Source organism: Drosophila melanogaster, chromosome X (assembly GCF_000001215.4).
Source record: "Drosophila melanogaster chromosome X".
In the NCBI taxonomy this organism is placed as follows: Eukaryota; Metazoa; Arthropoda; class Insecta; order Diptera; family Drosophilidae; genus Drosophila; species Drosophila melanogaster.
This window is the reverse complement of record NC_004354.4, coordinates 11,837,530-11,854,956: the sequence shown is the minus strand read 5'-3', so window position 1 is coordinate 11,854,956 and position 17,427 is coordinate 11,837,530. Positions and strand designations below refer to the sequence as shown.

The following is a 17,427-nucleotide window of genomic DNA, read 5'->3' as shown; positions in this document are numbered from 1 at the left end:
TTAAACTTTCGATTCGATAAAAAAATATGTGACTAACTAATGTTTTCTTTTTAGCTATTTAATTGTTTAGTTAAATTTCAAACTAAAAAAAGGAATCTTATTAGATTTGAAAATTGCCAAGGTATCGTACATATCCCCCACTTGTCGATAAAAAGTCGATACGAGTCACGGCCGAACGGTCATCTGCCATCTCTATCCGGTCTACTACCGATTTGATTTGATTTGTTTTGGAATATCTATCTCTATTTTTTCGAAATCTCCAATATAATCCAACTCAGCATTGGCGCAGTAAAGCAAGATGCCGGTGGTGGAACTGAAAGTGGATCGCAACCTGGTGTGCTCGGACTTTTCTGGCTACAAATTGGCATTCGATTCGGTGCCTGTTCTTCGCCAGGAACTTGGATGTGATGCCTACGTGCTGGATCCGAGCAGCAATCAGTTCTCGCTGCTGCACACGGAGCTCTTTGCCCGACACAATCACCTGGTAGCCGATCCATGGATGCGCCACTGCAGCTACTTCTTTAACAAGCGCCACCAGCTGGTGCAGTGCAACTACGATCTACAGACTGGACGCGCACGTGCCCAGCGCGTTGTCCTCACGGTGGACTATAGGGATCAGGGCGATGGGGAACTACATCGGTCGGGTGACTACAACTACACCATAGTTTTCGTTTCGGAACGATTCTGTGTGATCTGCGACGGTATAACCAGTTACCATCTGGTGGACACCGGCGACAGAACGCGCACCGATGTGCAGGAGTGGCAACGGATTACACGCTCGCCGGTGAATAATAACAGTGGTCATCGCGGCTTTGCACTCTTCGATGCCCGGCTGGATGTGCTGCAGGAACGTAAGCAGATCTCGCTGGTGGCCGGTCATGTGGCACGCCGTGATGCAGTTGGCCAAGATCAGACGCACGTCTATTACATGGACTTGACCTGGGCACGGTGGACTCATTCGCCCACCAATGACGAGTGGTCATATAATATCTGTCAACGGCTGGAGACCACTGGCTCTGTGCACTACTGCGCCTTTGAGCCTCGCGCCGAGTCCCTAGTCATTGCCAGCAACCGCGATGTTCAGACTCCCGAGGAGCGTCGGGCAGCCGATGAAGCAGCCGCTGCCCGCTTGAATTCCTCAGGTGATCACGATGGCCAGCTGGAAAATGGAGGTCCACCTAGTTATAGCTGGTCCCAAACGGATAATAATGTGCTCATTCGTTTCAATGTTCCTTCAACTGCATCCGCTAAAGAGTTTAACGTGAGCGGTTCTAAAACCACTGTCGTTGTAAAGCATCTGGATGAGGTTATATTCGACGAAGAGTTATACGCCAGTGTGGGAGATGATTTAAGTGCATTTAAGTTGGCTGAGAATGGCCTAGAATTGTCACTAACCAAGGCGGAGATTCAGAACTGGCCACGTTTGTTCGCGCAGAAGAAAGATGACGTAGCGGAGGAAGTACATCCAATGGAAGCTCCACCACTGCCCATTCCAAGTCTGCAGGATCCCGTTGAAGAATGTGACTTAATATCCGCTGATGAAGAAATGAAGATGGGTAAGCATTCTATTATACATCTGCTGCATATGCTTAATAAATACATTTTCTTCTTTTAGTACGCTTCAATTTGACCAGCGGGTGCATCACCCACACTATTTTTCTTGGTCCCCCGCCACTGGTGCTCACCACCACGCTGCGTCCTGGCTTTCCAGCCGCCTTTGCTACCCGCCAGGGCGTCGACGCCTCCATATGGCTACAGATGTACCAGCCCAGTCGTCCAGATGAATGGAGTGTCCGCCACGAGGGCCAGCTGCACGCCTTCGGCTACGTGCAGGCCTCCAAGGTTGTGCGGAAATTCACCGTCTGCAGTCCGGATCTGGATTACGTAGCCATATGTGACCCTGTACGCTACGTTCTCGTCTACTTTCCGGCTAATAATTCGGCTGATGGTCTCCGCAGGCGAAACGGACCTCCCGTCACCTTGGGTAAACAAAAGCTCATCACCTTGGGCAACGAGATTGACGAGATTCTGGGCATAACCACGGCAAACAATCTGATCACCGTTCTCTCCAAGAAAGAACTGATACACCTGCAGGTGTAGACGGTGTTCCGCTTTTCTTTTTTTCTCCATTTACTCTTAAAGAATTATGGCTTTACAATTCAAATTCTGAAATGTACATTTTTAAAAAATTAGTACTTTTAAAATTTATAATATAAATATATAAAAAAAATATATATATGTAAATTTTTAATCATATATGTATACAACTATGTTTATTGTTAAAGTTTATTTTTAAGTGCTTAACAATTTTTGATAATGGCGCCAAAGAAAAAAAAAGAGTGGCAACTCTGCTGCTCAGTAGCCGATAGCATATACGTGGGTCCGCAGTGCTGCACAGCGAGTGGCGGAAAAGAGTGTTGACACGTCAGAACCCCAGACCTATCGTGCGGCGAATAACACAAAACGCCGAATGCTGGCGATATCGATAGCATATCACAAATAACAAAAACACGTCACGTAATCCGGACGGAGGCTGGTAAGTAAATGGAATTGGAATGACAGGTGGCATAGCATTTGGCCGGAATCTTGGCACTGACCGAGCGCATTTCTTTTGCAGCTGGAAGAATAACAGGCGGTGAAGCAGGGAATCATACGAATCCAGCAGGGAATACCAAAAAGCAAAAAGGGCGAACCATGAACACACAAATCGTTGTATTTGCGGTAGCTCTGATGATGCACTGCATCTCTGCCGTCGAATTCACCTTCGATCTGGCCGATAACGCGGTGGATTGCTTCTACGAGGAGATCAAGAAGAACTCGAGCGCCTACTTTGAGTTCCAGGTGTCGGCCGGTGGCCAATTGGACGTGGACGTCACCCTGAAGGATCCGCAGGGCAAGGTCATCTACAGTCTGGAGAAGGCCACCTTCGATAGTCATCAGTTCGTTGCCGAGACAACGGGCGTGTATACCGCTTGCTTTGGCAATCAATTCTCGGCCTTCTCGCACAAGATCGTCTACGTGGACTTCCAAGTGGGCGAGGAGCCGGCTCTGCCCGGTGTGGATGAACATGCCACGGTGCTCACACAGATGGAGACATCGTCGCAGGCGATTCACAAGGGCCTCAACGACATCCTGGACGCCCAGACGCATCATCGACTGAGGGAGGCGCAAGGTCGCAAGCGGGCCGAAGATCTCAATCAGCGGGTTATGGTCTGGTCATCCCTGGAGACGGCCGCAGTCATCGTGATCGGTCTCGTCCAGATTATGGTGCTGAGGAACTTCTTTACGGACCGAAAGCCCAGCCAGGCACACTACGGGCGGCTGTAGAGGATCAGGTTTCATTTTGGGATCTAGCTTAGTTCAGAGCCCTCGGATGGAGAGGGTCTCCTCCAATACCCAACTGTCCAAATCCCCCGAAATGTTGTCAATCTCGTCTTAGCCACAACGTATTCATTACCCCCCCCCCCCCTCAAGGGCGTTTCTTTTTCGGGCAAAAAAAACTCCCTAAACGACACATGTAATATTTTTTGTTAAGACCCCTCCCGGTAAAATACATAAAAAGGCCAGAAAATACATTAAAAAAAAACCAGAACTCGATAGCTAAAGGTACTCACAAAGCGTTTCAATAGAAGGGCGTCAATGGGGCATGAATCTCGACCAGAACCAAGGAAATCGAACAACGAATCGAAAACCCCTTTTGACTAGAGCAATATTTCGAGCAGTAAAAGATTCAAGCACTATGGAAATGTATCTTAATTTCAATCTGGACACCAAATCAACTGAAGTTTCATAAGGCAAATCAACATATTCCATTTCAGATGGCGTGGCCGCTATTATACTACATATATATAGCTAAGATCTGTACGTATATATCTTCCAAAATTCAGCTGAGTCAATAGAAAAGAATGTTAGATTAAGTTTCAGTTTCTATAAAGGAAGTTAATATACAGATATGACATCAAATTGAATGGATACAAATTAAAGGAACCACGAATATGATAACTTATAACACGTACCCATCAAGTGGAATAAAAGGGATATCCTTATCAAAAAAAAAAAAAAATTATCATTGATTTTAATTAATGCATTAATCTTGTTCGTGCTATCAATCTTATCAGCATAATAATTATTCGTGGAACATGGTCAACTTTTGAGATACATTTGGGCTTGCAAACTGATAAGAGGATATCACTGTTGTCTGGGTCTTCGCACCTAGTTATATCAAAATGGTATTGATATTATGAAATCCGTACGGATTCGGGGGTTACTAAACGACAATTATGCAAACGAAATTATTGCCACCGCCGCGTTGATGCCACATGGAAATGTAATAAATCTTTTTAACTGCTTTGTGTACGGGCTGTCATCTTTTGTTCGTTGATCTTCATTGGCTGACTTTTGGAATTTCGCAGATCTTTTGTCCATCGCATATATGGCATTGCCAAATAAATATACATATATGACCAGATATCAAATGCGATAAATGGTATGCAAATAGCGCCGTTTGTCTGCCGGCCAATTAATAGTATTTAAATCAGTCCAAGACAATGACAGTTGACACATCGTTGGTAGTAAATTGTTTATTGCCCCATTCGGGCAAAAAGTGCTAAAGCCAAGCAAATTTATATTGTGTATTTGTTAAATGCAGTATCAATGATAAATTCACACACATACAGGGTATGTCCTTTTGTTATCATTTTATCAAAGTGAAGTGTTCAATATTCGAAATATATCCCATTATTAATAGGATTATTCCATACATTTTCTTTCTTAATCGCTGTAGAATAAGCAAGACATTGAAATTTCTTCGTTGTTTTTGGTTTTTTCCACATTAATTAATTACCTGGCTGGCCCTAAACGATATTGGCCCAAACGGAATTCGCGACTTGGCAACAACAGATGGCCGGCAGCAGCTTAAGGCCAAAGTGAAAGGCAAAACCAATGCGAAGGACTTTTGTAAATGAATTGTCAGCGGATCGATCGATTGATCGGCCCCCTCACCAAATGGGGTTAATCACACATGTGGTGCCAATTACCCAGTTATAATGATAGTAATAATTCGCGTAATGGTGGCACGCGTGTCAGAGTTTAAATCGCAGACCCAGAAAACGATATGAACCCTTAATTACGTGTCATCAAATATCTTTCATCAATAAAAAGCGTGCTCAATGTATCTACATATACATATGTATATCTGTTCTGGCTTATATTTGATTTGAAAAAGTACTAGAACATTTGTATAGCCTACATCTTTTATTGCATAAACAATCGTTGATTGTTATAAATTATTCATGTGCAGCATTTATTGTGGCCAGCGGGGGGTAATTAAAAAACTTCGATTTCAAAAGTTTCCCAAGTTTTGCATGGCGTGGCTCAATAGATAATGGTCAATCAATGAATCGTCACTCTGGAGACCCTCAAAACAAATAAGCCGAACACGCCCCAAGCTTCCGAAAGCGCCACGCCCATTTTTATGTGAATTTCACTGCCTGTCCCCCCCTCCCCGCTGAAAAACCACAAATACAAGAGGTCGCCGCTGTGGCTGCCGGAGTCTCTACGGGTTTTATGTGTCAATTAGTAATCCGACGACACCGGCCCATCCGTCAATGGGCGATCTTGGATCGGATGCTGCGAGGGTTGCACAATAACTACTGGAAAATGGCAAATGAAATTCCTTACCCATTAAATATTCTTTATTTAGGCACTGATTTCTGAAAGAAAAGTTTTCTGAACAGAAAGATTTCTGAACTGAGTCTGTAATGAACAATATAAAATGATTAATATATATATATTATATAGATACATTGTGAATACATTATATATGTATATAGATTATTCTAAATATTAAAAATTCGAAATATATTATCATATTATTTTATAAAGTTATAGATCTGCCCTCTTGGCAGACGCATTTTTAATATCGATTCGGTTTCCCTTTTCATTTCGTTTTCATTTTTCGTGTCGTGATTTTTTTTATTTTTTGTGGTAGTAAGTTTGTTTATCTTTATCGTCTTTGCCAAATATGTCCAATGCACTGAAAGAAGTAATAGTAGTATTAAAAATGCAAAGACTAATAAATATAAATAATAATTTTCTTCTTGCACAGGCATAAGAAATATGAAATATACATACATGTACATACATATAAGATAAGATTAACTAGATAACTACAAGATATGGTATTTTTACTTTTTTTATATATGAAGAAACACCTGGTTTCTTTCTGTGCAACCTGTTGCTGTTCCAGCTCGAATATGGCACAAATTCAATACTGGTAGATATTCCAATAACTATGTAAATCGACCTCCAATGGCCCACTAATGGGTGGCTATGTTTGTTAATGTTAATATATACGTATGGATGTACATACATATTGATGTTTTTGAGCATTTTAACATTTTCACAGAGAACCGGAAAGAGAGAGCGATAGACGGGCAGAAAGAGGGAGAGAGAGAGATAGGGAGCGAGAAATTAAATAATTAACAAGCCAGACAATATGCATATCAAATTTTTTAGTTATGCCAACAAACTGCAGGGGAACACTCATAAATAATTAATAATGCATATCCAATGCTAATTCAACTTAAGCCGAAATTTATGGTCCAAAAGAATTGAGGATGAGGCACCCGAAAATTTCGGATTGAGTTACAAATGCATTTCATAACTGATTTTCAAGAGATCCCTATAATAATTTGATTAAATGGTTGTAATTACTGTGGCAACACACATTATTTGATTAAAGACTTAATAATTATAAGCACATTTAAAACAAATTATAAAATAACTTAGTTATTTGAAACATAATATTGATGAATATTTCTTGCTAAATTATATATATTACAAGATAAAATTCATCTTTCCATCAGCAGTCTTTAAATTAAAACATCAAATTTAAGTGTAAATATTTTATTAAAGTCCATATATAATTTATCTATAATGAGTTCTTAAGCAGTCAAAGTTATTCTCATTTTTTTCTAAATCATGTCAAAATAATCATGTCAAAATATGGCCATAAAACATTTTGAAATAATATGCAAATAATTATGCAATCTCCACAATAAAAGCCCAAATAAATGCAAACCGCAATAAAAGTTCACACATTGTTTTATTTAATCAGTTAATAAGTATCTTTGGGCCAGACCCTTTTGACCATTTCGATATTGTTTGGCCAATATTTCGATTCAATTCAATTCGATTCAATTATTTGCATGTCCCACCTTTGTTGGCCATCTCGTCTGAATCTGAATCGTCTGAATTTTCGTCTGTTGGCCAAGTGGTTGGCGATCGTTTTGGTCGTTTTGTGTGTATTGGCCAGTTGGCCAGTCGGTGGGCCAAATATGCATAAAATATTTGAGCCAAGATGGGTCAAGGTTTTCTCGATTAGCGGCGCGAGGGGGAAATCCCCCCCCAAAAACCGATCGCCATGGGAAAATTACACGCGTTTCTGCGGAAAACCAAATGAAAGATATGTCGCTATAATGGTTATACAATCCAATCTGTTTTGTTGTGATTGGTATCAAAAGCCTATGAATAGAGTCATGTTTTATGTGTGATTTTTTTTTGTTTTTTTGACTAGGCGATGTGTGAATGGTTGACATTTTAGTGGGCCTAGTTTCGGTTTTTGGAGCACAGAGTTGAAATATTATATTCAAGAGATAAAATATAAATTTTAGACTGTACAAATATGTTGCCATATAAAAGTACTGATAGTACTTTCTCACTAAAAAGGGGGTTTCATACACATTAGGCTTTAAAGCCATCATAAAACTGAAACTGATGTTGCACAAAAATCTACGAATATATCGTGGTTAGCAGGTGGTATTATTTTTTGAAACTTTATTCGCGACAGAGGTGAGGCGACATGCTTATCAATGTTTAATGTTTAATTCATAGGCCCTCGAAAAAAAAAAATACAAATCAAAATCGAAATAAAAATGAAAATGAAAACCCAACGAAATCAGCCGACACGCATTGCTAATGACAGGTGTAATAATTTTTGGCAATGGCAGCCAAATATTTTAGCAAGCATTTTGCGAAACGCGTATCTGAATCCGAATTCGAGTCCGTATCCGTATCCGAGACCGATGCAAATGCAGAGCTAAATAGCTAATAACAGGAAATCCAAGGCAGACGATAACGAGCCGGAGGATTGCGCAATCCGGACGGAGAACGCACTGACGCACCGATGACTGATGTCCCATATCCGAGGCGTTTTGGCGGCAGGCGTATTAGTTACATCCGCCCGAAAGCACACGGCTTCGGGAATTAGTTGGCATGCACTGCGAGAAACTGAAGTAAGTTGGAAAAGAAAAAATCGTACTCAGCGATCTCGATTTGAATTTGAATTTCGTTCTCAAAATCTAGCCAAGAAATCGAATTACACTCAGATCGAGATCGAACCATTCTCAGTTCGAAGTTAGCTTACTCCAAGTAACTTGTTTACATTTTTAAGAAGATTATAATTGAGGGACTACCCTTTAACCCCCTTTGTTTTTTTTTTTGCCAATATACATATGTACGAACTATACATTTTTCTGCGTGTAGCTGAGCGACGATAACATCATAAGCGGAATCTGAATATCCGAGCGAAATGCGAACGAGCGGCCACAGCGCAACTATCCGAAAATGTTGCGCAGCATCCCATGGTAACTAGCCCCAAACTAATGAAAGGTCCCCCTCTGTCCACTGACCACTGGGCAGCTTGGAGTTTGGAGCTTGGCTCGCTTGGTTCGACAAGCAGTGGGGGCAAAATGATGCGGAGATGGAGAGATGAAGATGTCGATCGATGTGAATGAAGATGCGCCGACTAGTTTTCGAATGGCCCTTGTATAAAACGCGTGGCTGGGTCATTGGGGGCATCATTGATCGGTTGGACATCGAGGGCTCAAGCACGACCACTGTGAAGATGAATGTAAGCAGGGCACTTGCCCATGGCTAAGGATTACCATTCAGCCAAGGATCCATTTACATTCATTCATCTAATTCATCCATCCATATGACAGTGATAATATACATAAGTTCTTTTTTTTTTCTGTGACTCAAAGTATTTGTTTTGTGTTTTTTTACGATTCGTTCTCGGTGAAGTTCTTTGGCGCCTTCATTGCGCTCGCCATCTGTGCACTATGCGGATTAACCCAAGCGGATATATCGCTCAAGTTGCGACAGCAACAGCAGCAGCAGCAACTGCAGCAGCAGCAACAACAGCCGCTGATCACCAAGGAGCAATACTACAAGACCGGCGGTGGCTTCCAGGAGAGCAACTACGGCAATTCCGGCTATCAGATCTTTGAGGTGCACAATCATTTTGCGGCCAAGGGACCCGCCTATCTGCCGCCTCAGGGTCAGGGTGCAAGTGGTCATGCCAACGATGATAGCTTGGACTTGAGCTTCCTTAACTTTCCCGATGCGCCAGCTACAGCGCCAGTTGCCACTCCGGCTGCAGCTGCTCCTGCAGCAGCTCCTGCGTCTATTCCCGTGCCCTTCCCTTCGAACTACCAGCATGATTTCCAGCGCAAAGCTCCGGCTACATCCTCGTTGGGTTACAGTGGTCAGGCCTATCTACCACCCACGGCTGCCGCACCCAATGTCCAGCAGCAGCAGCAACAGCAGCAGCAAGTGATTCAGCAGCAACAGGAGTATGTGCAGCAGCAGCAACAGCAAGTGGTGCAGCAGCAAGTGATTCCGCAGCAGCAACAGCAAGTGGTGCAGCAGCAACAGGTGCAACAGCAGTACAGCCAACAGAACTACGAGGCACCAGCATATCTGCCACCCACCACCAGCGAGGCAGTTGCTCAGCCAGTGTCCAACTACCAGCTACCAACTACCATCAGCTATCAGCAGCAACAGAAGGTCTTCCAAGGACCAACATATCTGCCACCACAGCAGGAACAGCAGCAGCAGGTGCAGCAAGTTCAAGAGGTGCAACAGCAGCAGCAGCAAGTGCAGCAGATTCAATCCGTTCAGCAGCAGCAACAGCAGCAGATTTCAGTTCAGGAACAGGGTCAGGAATACCGTGCTCCTGGCTATCTGCCACCTGGCTACGAGTTCTCCAATCCCGATCAGTTGCCCGTTTCGCTCAGCCAGAGTGTCGCCACCTCGCAGAGTGTGTCGTCCGTTCAAAATGTTGCCACCGCACAGAGTGTTGCATCCGTGCAGCAGTCTGCCGGCGAGTATCGTGCTCCTGGCTATCTGCCACCTGGCTACGATGAACCACGTCCTCAGGCACCAACTCAGATCACGTACCAGCAGCCACAGCAACAGCTGCAGCAGCAAGAGTTGCAGCAGCAACAAGTGCAGCAGCAACAAGTGCAGCAGCAACAGGTGCAGCAGCAACAAGTGCAGCAGCAACAGTTGCAGCAGCAACAGGTGCAGCAGCAACAAGTGCAGCAGCAACAGGTACAGCAGCAACAGGTGTATGCTGCTCCTACACAGGCAACCATTAGCAATCCTGGTGCCCTTCCCGATGGCTATGATTTCGTTAAGCCCGAAAATGCCGAGGCCGCCATTGCCGAGCTGCACAGCCTGCAGACTCAAACCAAACTGCTGAAGCAACAGCAGGAGCAGCAGCAGTTGCTCTTGCAACAGCAGCAGCAGCAACAGCAACAGCTGCAGCAGCAGCAGCAACAGCAACAGCTGCAGCAGCAGCAGCAACAGATCGTGGTGCAGTCTCAGTTGCAGGTTGCCCAGCAACAGCAAAACGCAGACATCGTCTATGGTCGCTCCAAGTCGCAGCAGCAACAAGCTTTGGCTCCTCAAAGTACACTTGCAACATCTACTGCCGGCAGCTATCAGCAACAGTTTACGGCTCCTGCTTACCTGCCTCCAACTGCCACCGCCCCAGCTCCATCGCCAGTTGCGGCTCCTGCTCCCGTTTCCATTGCAGCTCCTGCTCCCCTGGTTGCTCCTGCCCCTGCTCCAGCTCCAGCTCCAGCCCCTGTTGCCGTAGTCCAGACGACAGCCACTTCAAGTGCCTATCAACAGCAATACAGGGCTTCTGGCTATCTGCCACCAGCAGTGGCCGCTCCTGCTTCTGTCCGAGTTGCTGCTCCGGTTCCAGCTCCGGCTCCAGCTCCTGCTCCAGCTCCTCTGCGAGTTGCTGCTCCTGCTTCCGCTCCCGTTCGAGCTGTTGCTCCTGCTGCAGCGCCAGCGCCCGCTGCCGCTCCTCGCGCTCCCATCCACGTGAGTGGACCCGCTCCCATTGCCATTTCTCTGCCAGCTCCAGCGCCCACCCAGGTGACGCACATTCACTCGCTGAGAAGCTATATGAACACCGTGCAGCCCTTCGCACGCTATGCACAGCCAGTCACTCTACGCCAGCAGCAGCAGTATCATCATGTCCAGCAGCAGCAACATCATCATGTCCAGCAGCAGCAACAGGTGATCGAGGTGGCGCCCATGTACCGTGAGCAATCAAAGCGTCCTCGATTCTATGCCCCCGCCTACGTAAGCAACGCTGTGCCCCGCCAGCAGCAGGCACAGCACCACCTGCACCACCACTACCACCGCGTGGTGCAGAGCCAGCAAAAGCTGCAGCCCACGTTAAGCTTTAAGGCGCAGCAATCGCTGCAGAAATTCATGCCCAAGGACGTTCAGGTGGCGGTAAATGTGGCCATGGCGGCAACGGCACCCGTCGTGGCACCACCCGCACTGCGTGGCAGCTCCCGTGTGCGCACCGTGCAAATAGTGAAGCCACATTCCACACGGACCTTCAAGGTGCTGGAGCAACTCGATCAGGCTGGTGTGAAGACGATCAAAATTCTGGGAGCGAGCAATGAGCAGCCGCAGGGACGCCATCAGGTGGTCAAGGTGGTCACACAGAATGCGCACAGTGGTGCGGAGAGTCATGTGCAGACCGTTAAGATCTACGACGATGTGCAGCAGCCATTGCGATTGCTGCCACAGTCGCAGCCACAGAGCAATGCGTACTTGCCACCGGCGCGTCCCAGGTCGCGAATTGTGCGGCAGGCGTCGAAGCCACTGCGTCTGCATCCCGTGGCCAGTCTGTAGAGGATTGGATTCCCAGCACTGATTAGTTGTTAATATCTATCTCATCATCCAGCGTCTGCACTGCACTGCTATATATTTCTTTCTATATATATATATATTTTTTTTTTTTGTTGTGCATTTTAGTTTGCGTTCCAATTCTGTTGTCAATGTTTCCAACTCATTTCGCATGAAATTTCTGTGCACAAAAACAAGCGATTCCAAATAGCCAAATCATTGGCATTCGAAATCAAATCATTTGCATGCAATAACAACCGATACGAATTTCTTACCTAATAAATTTATACTTACGTAAAATATGTAAATAATTTGACTGTTTAATTTCGTTGGATTGGGCTAATCGAAAATTGGAGTTGGGAACCTTGAGATTTTTATGGCCAACAAAAACGGGGTTGTGCATTTTGAGTTTTATACGTTTCAAATTGGTTTCGATTACAAACTCAATACTCAGTATTCAATATGGACTTGAATAATCAAAGATCTATAGTAGCAACTTAATGGATCATTTGCATTGAATTTTTTTTAGCTTGGAATCATTAGTTCAAGTAACTAGCATCTATTATTATTACTTTGAAACAGCCATGTGAACAAATGCTTTGGCATCTCTATGATTGCCACTATAATTTAGACGATGTCTCTGATCCGAAATTATTCATCCCAAAGGCGTGTCTTCCCCAATCCCAAACCCAAAACCCAAAACAAAACTCTCTCCGCGTGACCTTCGTGGATTTTGTGGTTTCATTTTCATTTGGCTTTTGACGGGTTTTTATTTATTTGTTTGCTTCCGCTCTTAGTAAGCGGCTAATAGTGAAAGGCCAGACCGGATTTGTGGCCTACACGTTCCATTTTTCAGTTTATTCGTGCTACGATGACAATTATTCGCACCTTACTCAATACGAAATATCGTAGGCTCCACCCCTTCAAAAATAAACCACATGATTTTGCAAGTAACTCATTTAAAGTTATTAGGAAAATGTTGTCACCATTGTGAATAATATCATTAATATTCATTTGGATTCTTCATCATTTGTTTTGGGTATTTAATATTATATCGAATTAATATTCATGATTTCTTCAAGGTAATTAACATAATTTTGAATAAATATTCAACACAATTTTTTTTAATTATTCAAGTAACACTGCTTTCTCTCAGTGCATTTAGTATGAATGCATTTATTGCCTTCGCCCTTTTGATGAATTATTATTTCAGTGTTTGGACATCGCCCGATGACATAATTCCCAGCTGAATGCAGCTAAAACCTGCGCCTAACAAAAGCGATGGTCCACTCTAATTTCCATTGATGAACCATACAGAGATGAAAAGAAAATACAAATCTTTGAAAAGTTGATGCAAGAAGTCATGTGTAAGAAAAAAAATTAAAAAAAAATAAGATAATAGATCAAACTGAAAGCTTTTGTAGCAAACAATTAGAAACATAGAACTTAACCAACAATATTATATTTTGCAACATTCTAAAAGGTTTCAGTTGTTTAAATATTCTGGCACTTAACCCCTTCTAAAGCTTAACCCCTTCTGTTTGTTTCTTAGATCTCCAGTGCTGCAACTTCTTTCTCGAGCTTCCTAATCGATCCATTTATTTCGTAGTCACATTTTTCCGTGGAACGAACTGCAGCCAAATGCCGCCCTTGTGAACGCCCACAAAGATCAGGGGATCTAACTCTGTGCCGTTGAGTGTCCGTGGACTGACCACGACCTCGAATCGCTGGACAATGGCAGCCAGTGCGGCTTTGGCCATGGCCAGACCCAATCGCATCCCGACACACTGGCGTGGCCCGTTTCCGAATCCCAGAAAGATGCCCTGCTGTTTGCAGTTTTTCAGACCGCCGTCGAGGAATCTTTCGGGCCGGAAAACATCCGGTTCCGGATACAGATCCGGATCATTGTGCAGAGCGTAGATGGGCACCATCACATGGTCGCCAGGCCTCAGCTTCAGAGGTTCCGAGTGATGGCTACCCCGAAGTTCGTACTCCTTTGTGCAGGTCTTTGATGCCCAGCCGCCAGCCGGATAGATTCGTAGGCTTTCTGAATAAATATATGCATAAGATATTTGGTACTTCAATGTTCCACAACCCATGACCCACCATTAAAGCAGGCACTCAGATAGGGCAGATCTATCAGTGCATCCAGATCGGGCAGATAACCACCGGGATTGACCAACTGGAGTTCCTCGTACAAACGCCGCTGGCAATCTGGATTACGACCAAGCTAAATGGATATCTATTAGTTGAAATATATTTACTACAAGATAAAGCAACTTACCAGCAGAAGACAATGGGCAATGCTATTGGAGGTGGTGTCCAGGCCGTCGAACATGAAGGTCATGGCATGCGAGGCCATGTCCTCCTCGCTGAGATCCAGTTCCCTCTGCATCTCGAGCAGATGGTTGATGAAGTCGTTGCGTTCCTGGTGCTTGGAACGACGCAGGCGCAGAGCTTCGCTAATCATCTGGCCGTAGAATCGATCGTGGGAACGGGGAAAGACCTTGGGACGCAGCCAGCGCGGAAGATTCGGGAAGAGGCCATGGACGGCGCCGGCAATGGCCAATCCGCGATTCTCGGCGGACATCTCGTGGTTTTGCCGCACAACCGGCAGTGGATTGTCGGTGAAGGTGCGCGCTTGGATGCCCAGGACGCAGTCAAACAGCGATTCACCCGTGAAGCGAAGACCCAGCTGGACAAGAATGTCGAGCTAGTGCATCCTTTTGGAAGAAGTTTCATGTGATACTCACATCAATGCAGTCCAGATCCTTGCCTCCAGCCGACTTTATCGCAATGAACTGACAGAGATCCAGACAGACACGCTGCATGATGGCATGGGTGGTGCGGATGCGACCGTTGGTCAGCAGAGTGGAGAAGACCGCCCGCTGGTGGCGCCACTCTTCGCCCTCGAGCACGAATGGATTGAGGGCGACCAAACGATCCTTGGCGATGTCCACCATCTTGGAGGCATCGTTGTTCTCGAAATGACTGAACGCGCTCACATAGATCTCGTACACAAGGCGTGGTTCCAGGACGAGCAGCTTGGGTGCACGCAACAGGTAGCAGCCCACATAGCTATGGGTATTCCTGTAATGCCTGCAAAGAATATATACAATATACGACCATAACACCACACTCGAATATGCGTATACCCACATATAGATATCGCGCATGTCCATGGTGAAGTGCTGGCGTGGCCAAATCATGTTGGGAAAGGAACCGAAGAGCGGCAGGGCTCTGGGTTCTGTGACTCCGCGACGCCGCCAGTGGCCAAAGTTCGAGACCAGAAAGGCATAGATCGCGCCCAGCAAGGTGGCAATCCCCAGTAGAAGCGATCCAAACATGACGACGTTGTAAGCGAAACTGAGTGGATGAAATTGAATCGGATACGCGCATCTGGTGGCACAAGGAGATCGGCGGAGATTGGGGATCTCCTCCGTAGCGTGCTTCCATTGCGCCCCTATGTATATACTATGCATACATTTATTATTCCCCATTTTGCAATTGATCTTATGTGGGTTTGCGTGTCGCTGGAACAGAACTTAGTTGGTGTCATTATCGAATTAACCAGCGAACTGCTCTTATGTCAGAATAACTAAGGAGCTGCATTTCGTAGTCGATCAAGGAACGTGTTCGAAAGTAAAGGTGCACAGGTCAAGCCAGTTGGGGGGATCAGCGATAGCGAAAGTAACTGCCAACAATCTGACAACCCTGAACGTAGCAAAGTCAAGTCGCAAGACAATCGGAACACTTAATTCAACAAAAGAGGCCATTGTCGAATTTTTGTTTGAGCTGCTTTTTATTCGCATATTTGGGTGCAAATATTTATTCAGCAACGGTTCGTGCAAGAAGAAAATTCCAAGCAAACCATTTCTCTTTTTCGAAAAGATCGGCGAAAAACCACTTGCAATTTCAAATCGCCACAAATTGCCATCTACTATGTCATTTTGCGTTGTGACGAATGCAATTAGATGAGCTTGCTTGTCTGTCAGCTTAGTGATCTAATCAATCAACTGCGAAATCGAGTCTCTCTCTCTATTTGGGGATTTTGTGCAGTAGTCGCTGGCTTCATCAATCATTCAAGATTGTACCATGATTGATGGTATTATGTAAACGAATTGCTCTAATTCCGGAAACCAGAGAGAAAAATAAACAAGCATTGCTCTAAGATTATATATTATATTATATTATATTATATTATATTATATTATATTATATTATATTATATATTCTTTGGTAGAGAATATTAAAATATGATTACTGTTGCTTATAATTGATTTTCAAATATAGGTAGCTAGTCTTTAAGTGTAGTTAAGATCCCACTAGTCAATGGCATTGACATTGTTTCGCCAGACGAATCTCGAGACCAGACCGTATCCAATGGACTCCAGCCCAATCCAAAGTGAAGAGATCTTGGCCAGCTTTTGAGGGGATCATTCCGCTGGTCTGCAAGATATGCGAAAATTCCTAATGATATATTCTTATATGTTATACTAATATTTAAGATAATATATTAAATAATATACTAAAAAATGAAACAGAACTATCAAACAAAAGATATTTTTAAACTGCCTCACAGCTCCAACAATTCTTTAATTACGAACAGAAGTTTTACCCTCGATTTTGGCAAATAGTGCCAATTATGTGACTCGTGTGCAAACAAACTGGGATTCTGGGCGTGTTCTATGCAAATAGCGAAAATAATGAAAATAATGCCATGGATCGGAGCACCGGAGATCCAAGACAGATGACAAATGTGTGGAAGGGGGGGGGGGGGGGGGTGGGATTGGTGTTGGTTGCTCCGTATTTACCCTGGCCAAATATACGTTTAATCTTCGGGCGGTTGGATGCTCGTTAGATGCCATGGATAGGGGTGCTATAAAAGCCTGGTTAGAATAGAGATAAAGGCACAGTTCCAAGTACCACTGCCCCAAAGCCGCAAGATGCGATTCCTCTGCGTACTGATCCTCGCCAGCCTCCTGGCAGTGGCTAGTTCAACTTCATCTACTTCACCTGCTTCATCTACTTCACCTGCTTCATCTACTTCACCTACTTCGTCCACTTCTCCAACTTCGTCCACTTCTCCAACTTCGTCCACTTCTCCAACTTCGTCGTCGTCGAGTTCCTCATCATCCACGGCGACCACCACTACAACGACAGTTGCTCCCACGACCACCACCACCACGGAGGCGTCCAGTTCATCATCGTCGAGCGATAAGAAAGTTCGGCACACGAGGCACTACGTCAACCGGCGTCACAGGAAGGACAAGAAGACCACCAAGAGCAAGAAAAAGAACAGCAAGAAAAACAAGAAAACCAAGAAAGTCCGACGCACCCGTCGCAGTGGTTAAATATTTTCTTCCTTTCGAAATCGAAATCAACCCACCGATCGCAGAAAAAACTATGATTGCATCACATCGTAAT

At 44.6% G+C, this 17,427-nt stretch overlaps 5 protein-coding genes, 1 long non-coding RNA gene and 1 other non-coding gene across 10 annotated transcripts; 5 read left to right on the top strand and 2 right to left on the bottom strand.

Annotated features, from left to right (window-relative positions):
* The first annotated feature begins 25 nt into the window (after positions 1-25).
* CG10347 (uncharacterized protein) lies at positions 26-2,265 on the top strand. Of its 2 annotated transcripts, NM_167310.2 has the most exons (3): positions 26-121; positions 279-1,556; positions 1,616-2,265. In NM_167310.2, the coding sequence occupies exons 2-3, from the start codon at positions 299-301 to the stop codon at positions 2,098-2,100; spliced, it is 1,743 nt and encodes a 580-aa protein (NP_727572.1). In that variant the 5' UTR covers positions 26-121; positions 279-298; the 3' UTR covers positions 2,101-2,265. The 2 variants fall into 2 exon arrangements, with proteins under 2 accessions (NP_727572.1, NP_572755.1); NM_132527.2 differs by lacking the exon at positions 26-121 and having other exon boundaries at positions 186-1,556; positions 1,616-2,222.
* Positions 2,266-2,426: 161 nt separating this feature from the next.
* p24-1 (p24-related-1) lies at positions 2,427-4,048 on the top strand. 2 transcript variants are annotated; one of them, NM_132526.4, is made up of 2 exons: positions 2,427-2,536; positions 2,618-4,048. In NM_132526.4, exon 2 carries the CDS (start codon positions 2,695-2,697, stop codon positions 3,325-3,327), a length of 633 nt encoding a protein of 210 aa, NP_572754.1. In that variant the 5' UTR covers positions 2,427-2,536; positions 2,618-2,694; the 3' UTR covers positions 3,328-4,048. The 2 variants fall into 2 exon arrangements, with proteins under 2 accessions (NP_572754.1, NP_001259465.1); NM_001272536.1 differs by having other exon boundaries at positions 2,618-3,608.
* An 836-nt stretch (positions 4,049-4,884) lies between these two features.
* On the top strand, positions 4,885-5,180 carry lncRNA:CR45619 (long non-coding RNA:CR45619). Its single transcript, NR_123876.1, has one exon. It is a non-coding gene; the product is annotated as a long non-coding RNA:CR45619 (long non-coding RNA).
* A 3,677-nt stretch (positions 5,181-8,857) lies between these two features.
* Positions 8,858-12,295, top strand: CG15740 (uncharacterized protein). Its single transcript, NM_132525.2, has 2 exons — positions 8,858-8,911; positions 9,085-12,295. Exons 1-2 carry the CDS (start codon positions 8,906-8,908, stop codon positions 12,004-12,006), a joined length of 2,928 nt encoding a protein of 975 aa, NP_572753.2. The 5' UTR covers positions 8,858-8,905; the 3' UTR covers positions 12,007-12,295.
* A 1,158-nt stretch (positions 12,296-13,453) lies between these two features.
* Cyp28c1 (Cytochrome P450 28c1) lies at positions 13,454-15,349 on the bottom strand. 2 transcript variants are annotated; one of them, NM_001272535.1, is made up of 5 exons: positions 15,160-15,349; positions 14,754-15,099; positions 14,285-14,695; positions 14,107-14,230; positions 13,454-14,047 (listed from the first exon to the last, which is right to left on the bottom strand). In NM_001272535.1, exons 1-5 carry the CDS (start codon positions 15,345-15,347, stop codon positions 13,599-13,601), a joined length of 1,518 nt encoding a protein of 505 aa, NP_001259464.1. In that variant the 5' UTR covers positions 15,348-15,349; the 3' UTR covers positions 13,454-13,598. The 2 variants fall into 2 exon arrangements, with proteins under 2 accessions (NP_001259464.1, NP_572752.1); NM_132524.2 differs by having other exon boundaries at positions 13,576-14,047.
* Positions 15,350-16,930: 1,581 nt separating this feature from the next.
* On the bottom strand, positions 16,931-17,324 carry asRNA:CR43908 (antisense RNA:CR43908). Its single transcript, NR_073648.1, has one exon.
* Positions 16,931-17,414, top strand: CG15741 (uncharacterized protein). The gene has a single exon (NM_132523.2). It carries the CDS (start codon positions 16,947-16,949, stop codon positions 17,352-17,354), a length of 408 nt encoding a protein of 135 aa, NP_572751.1. The 5' UTR covers positions 16,931-16,946; the 3' UTR covers positions 17,355-17,414.
* The last annotated feature ends 13 nt before the right edge of the window (positions 17,415-17,427 follow it).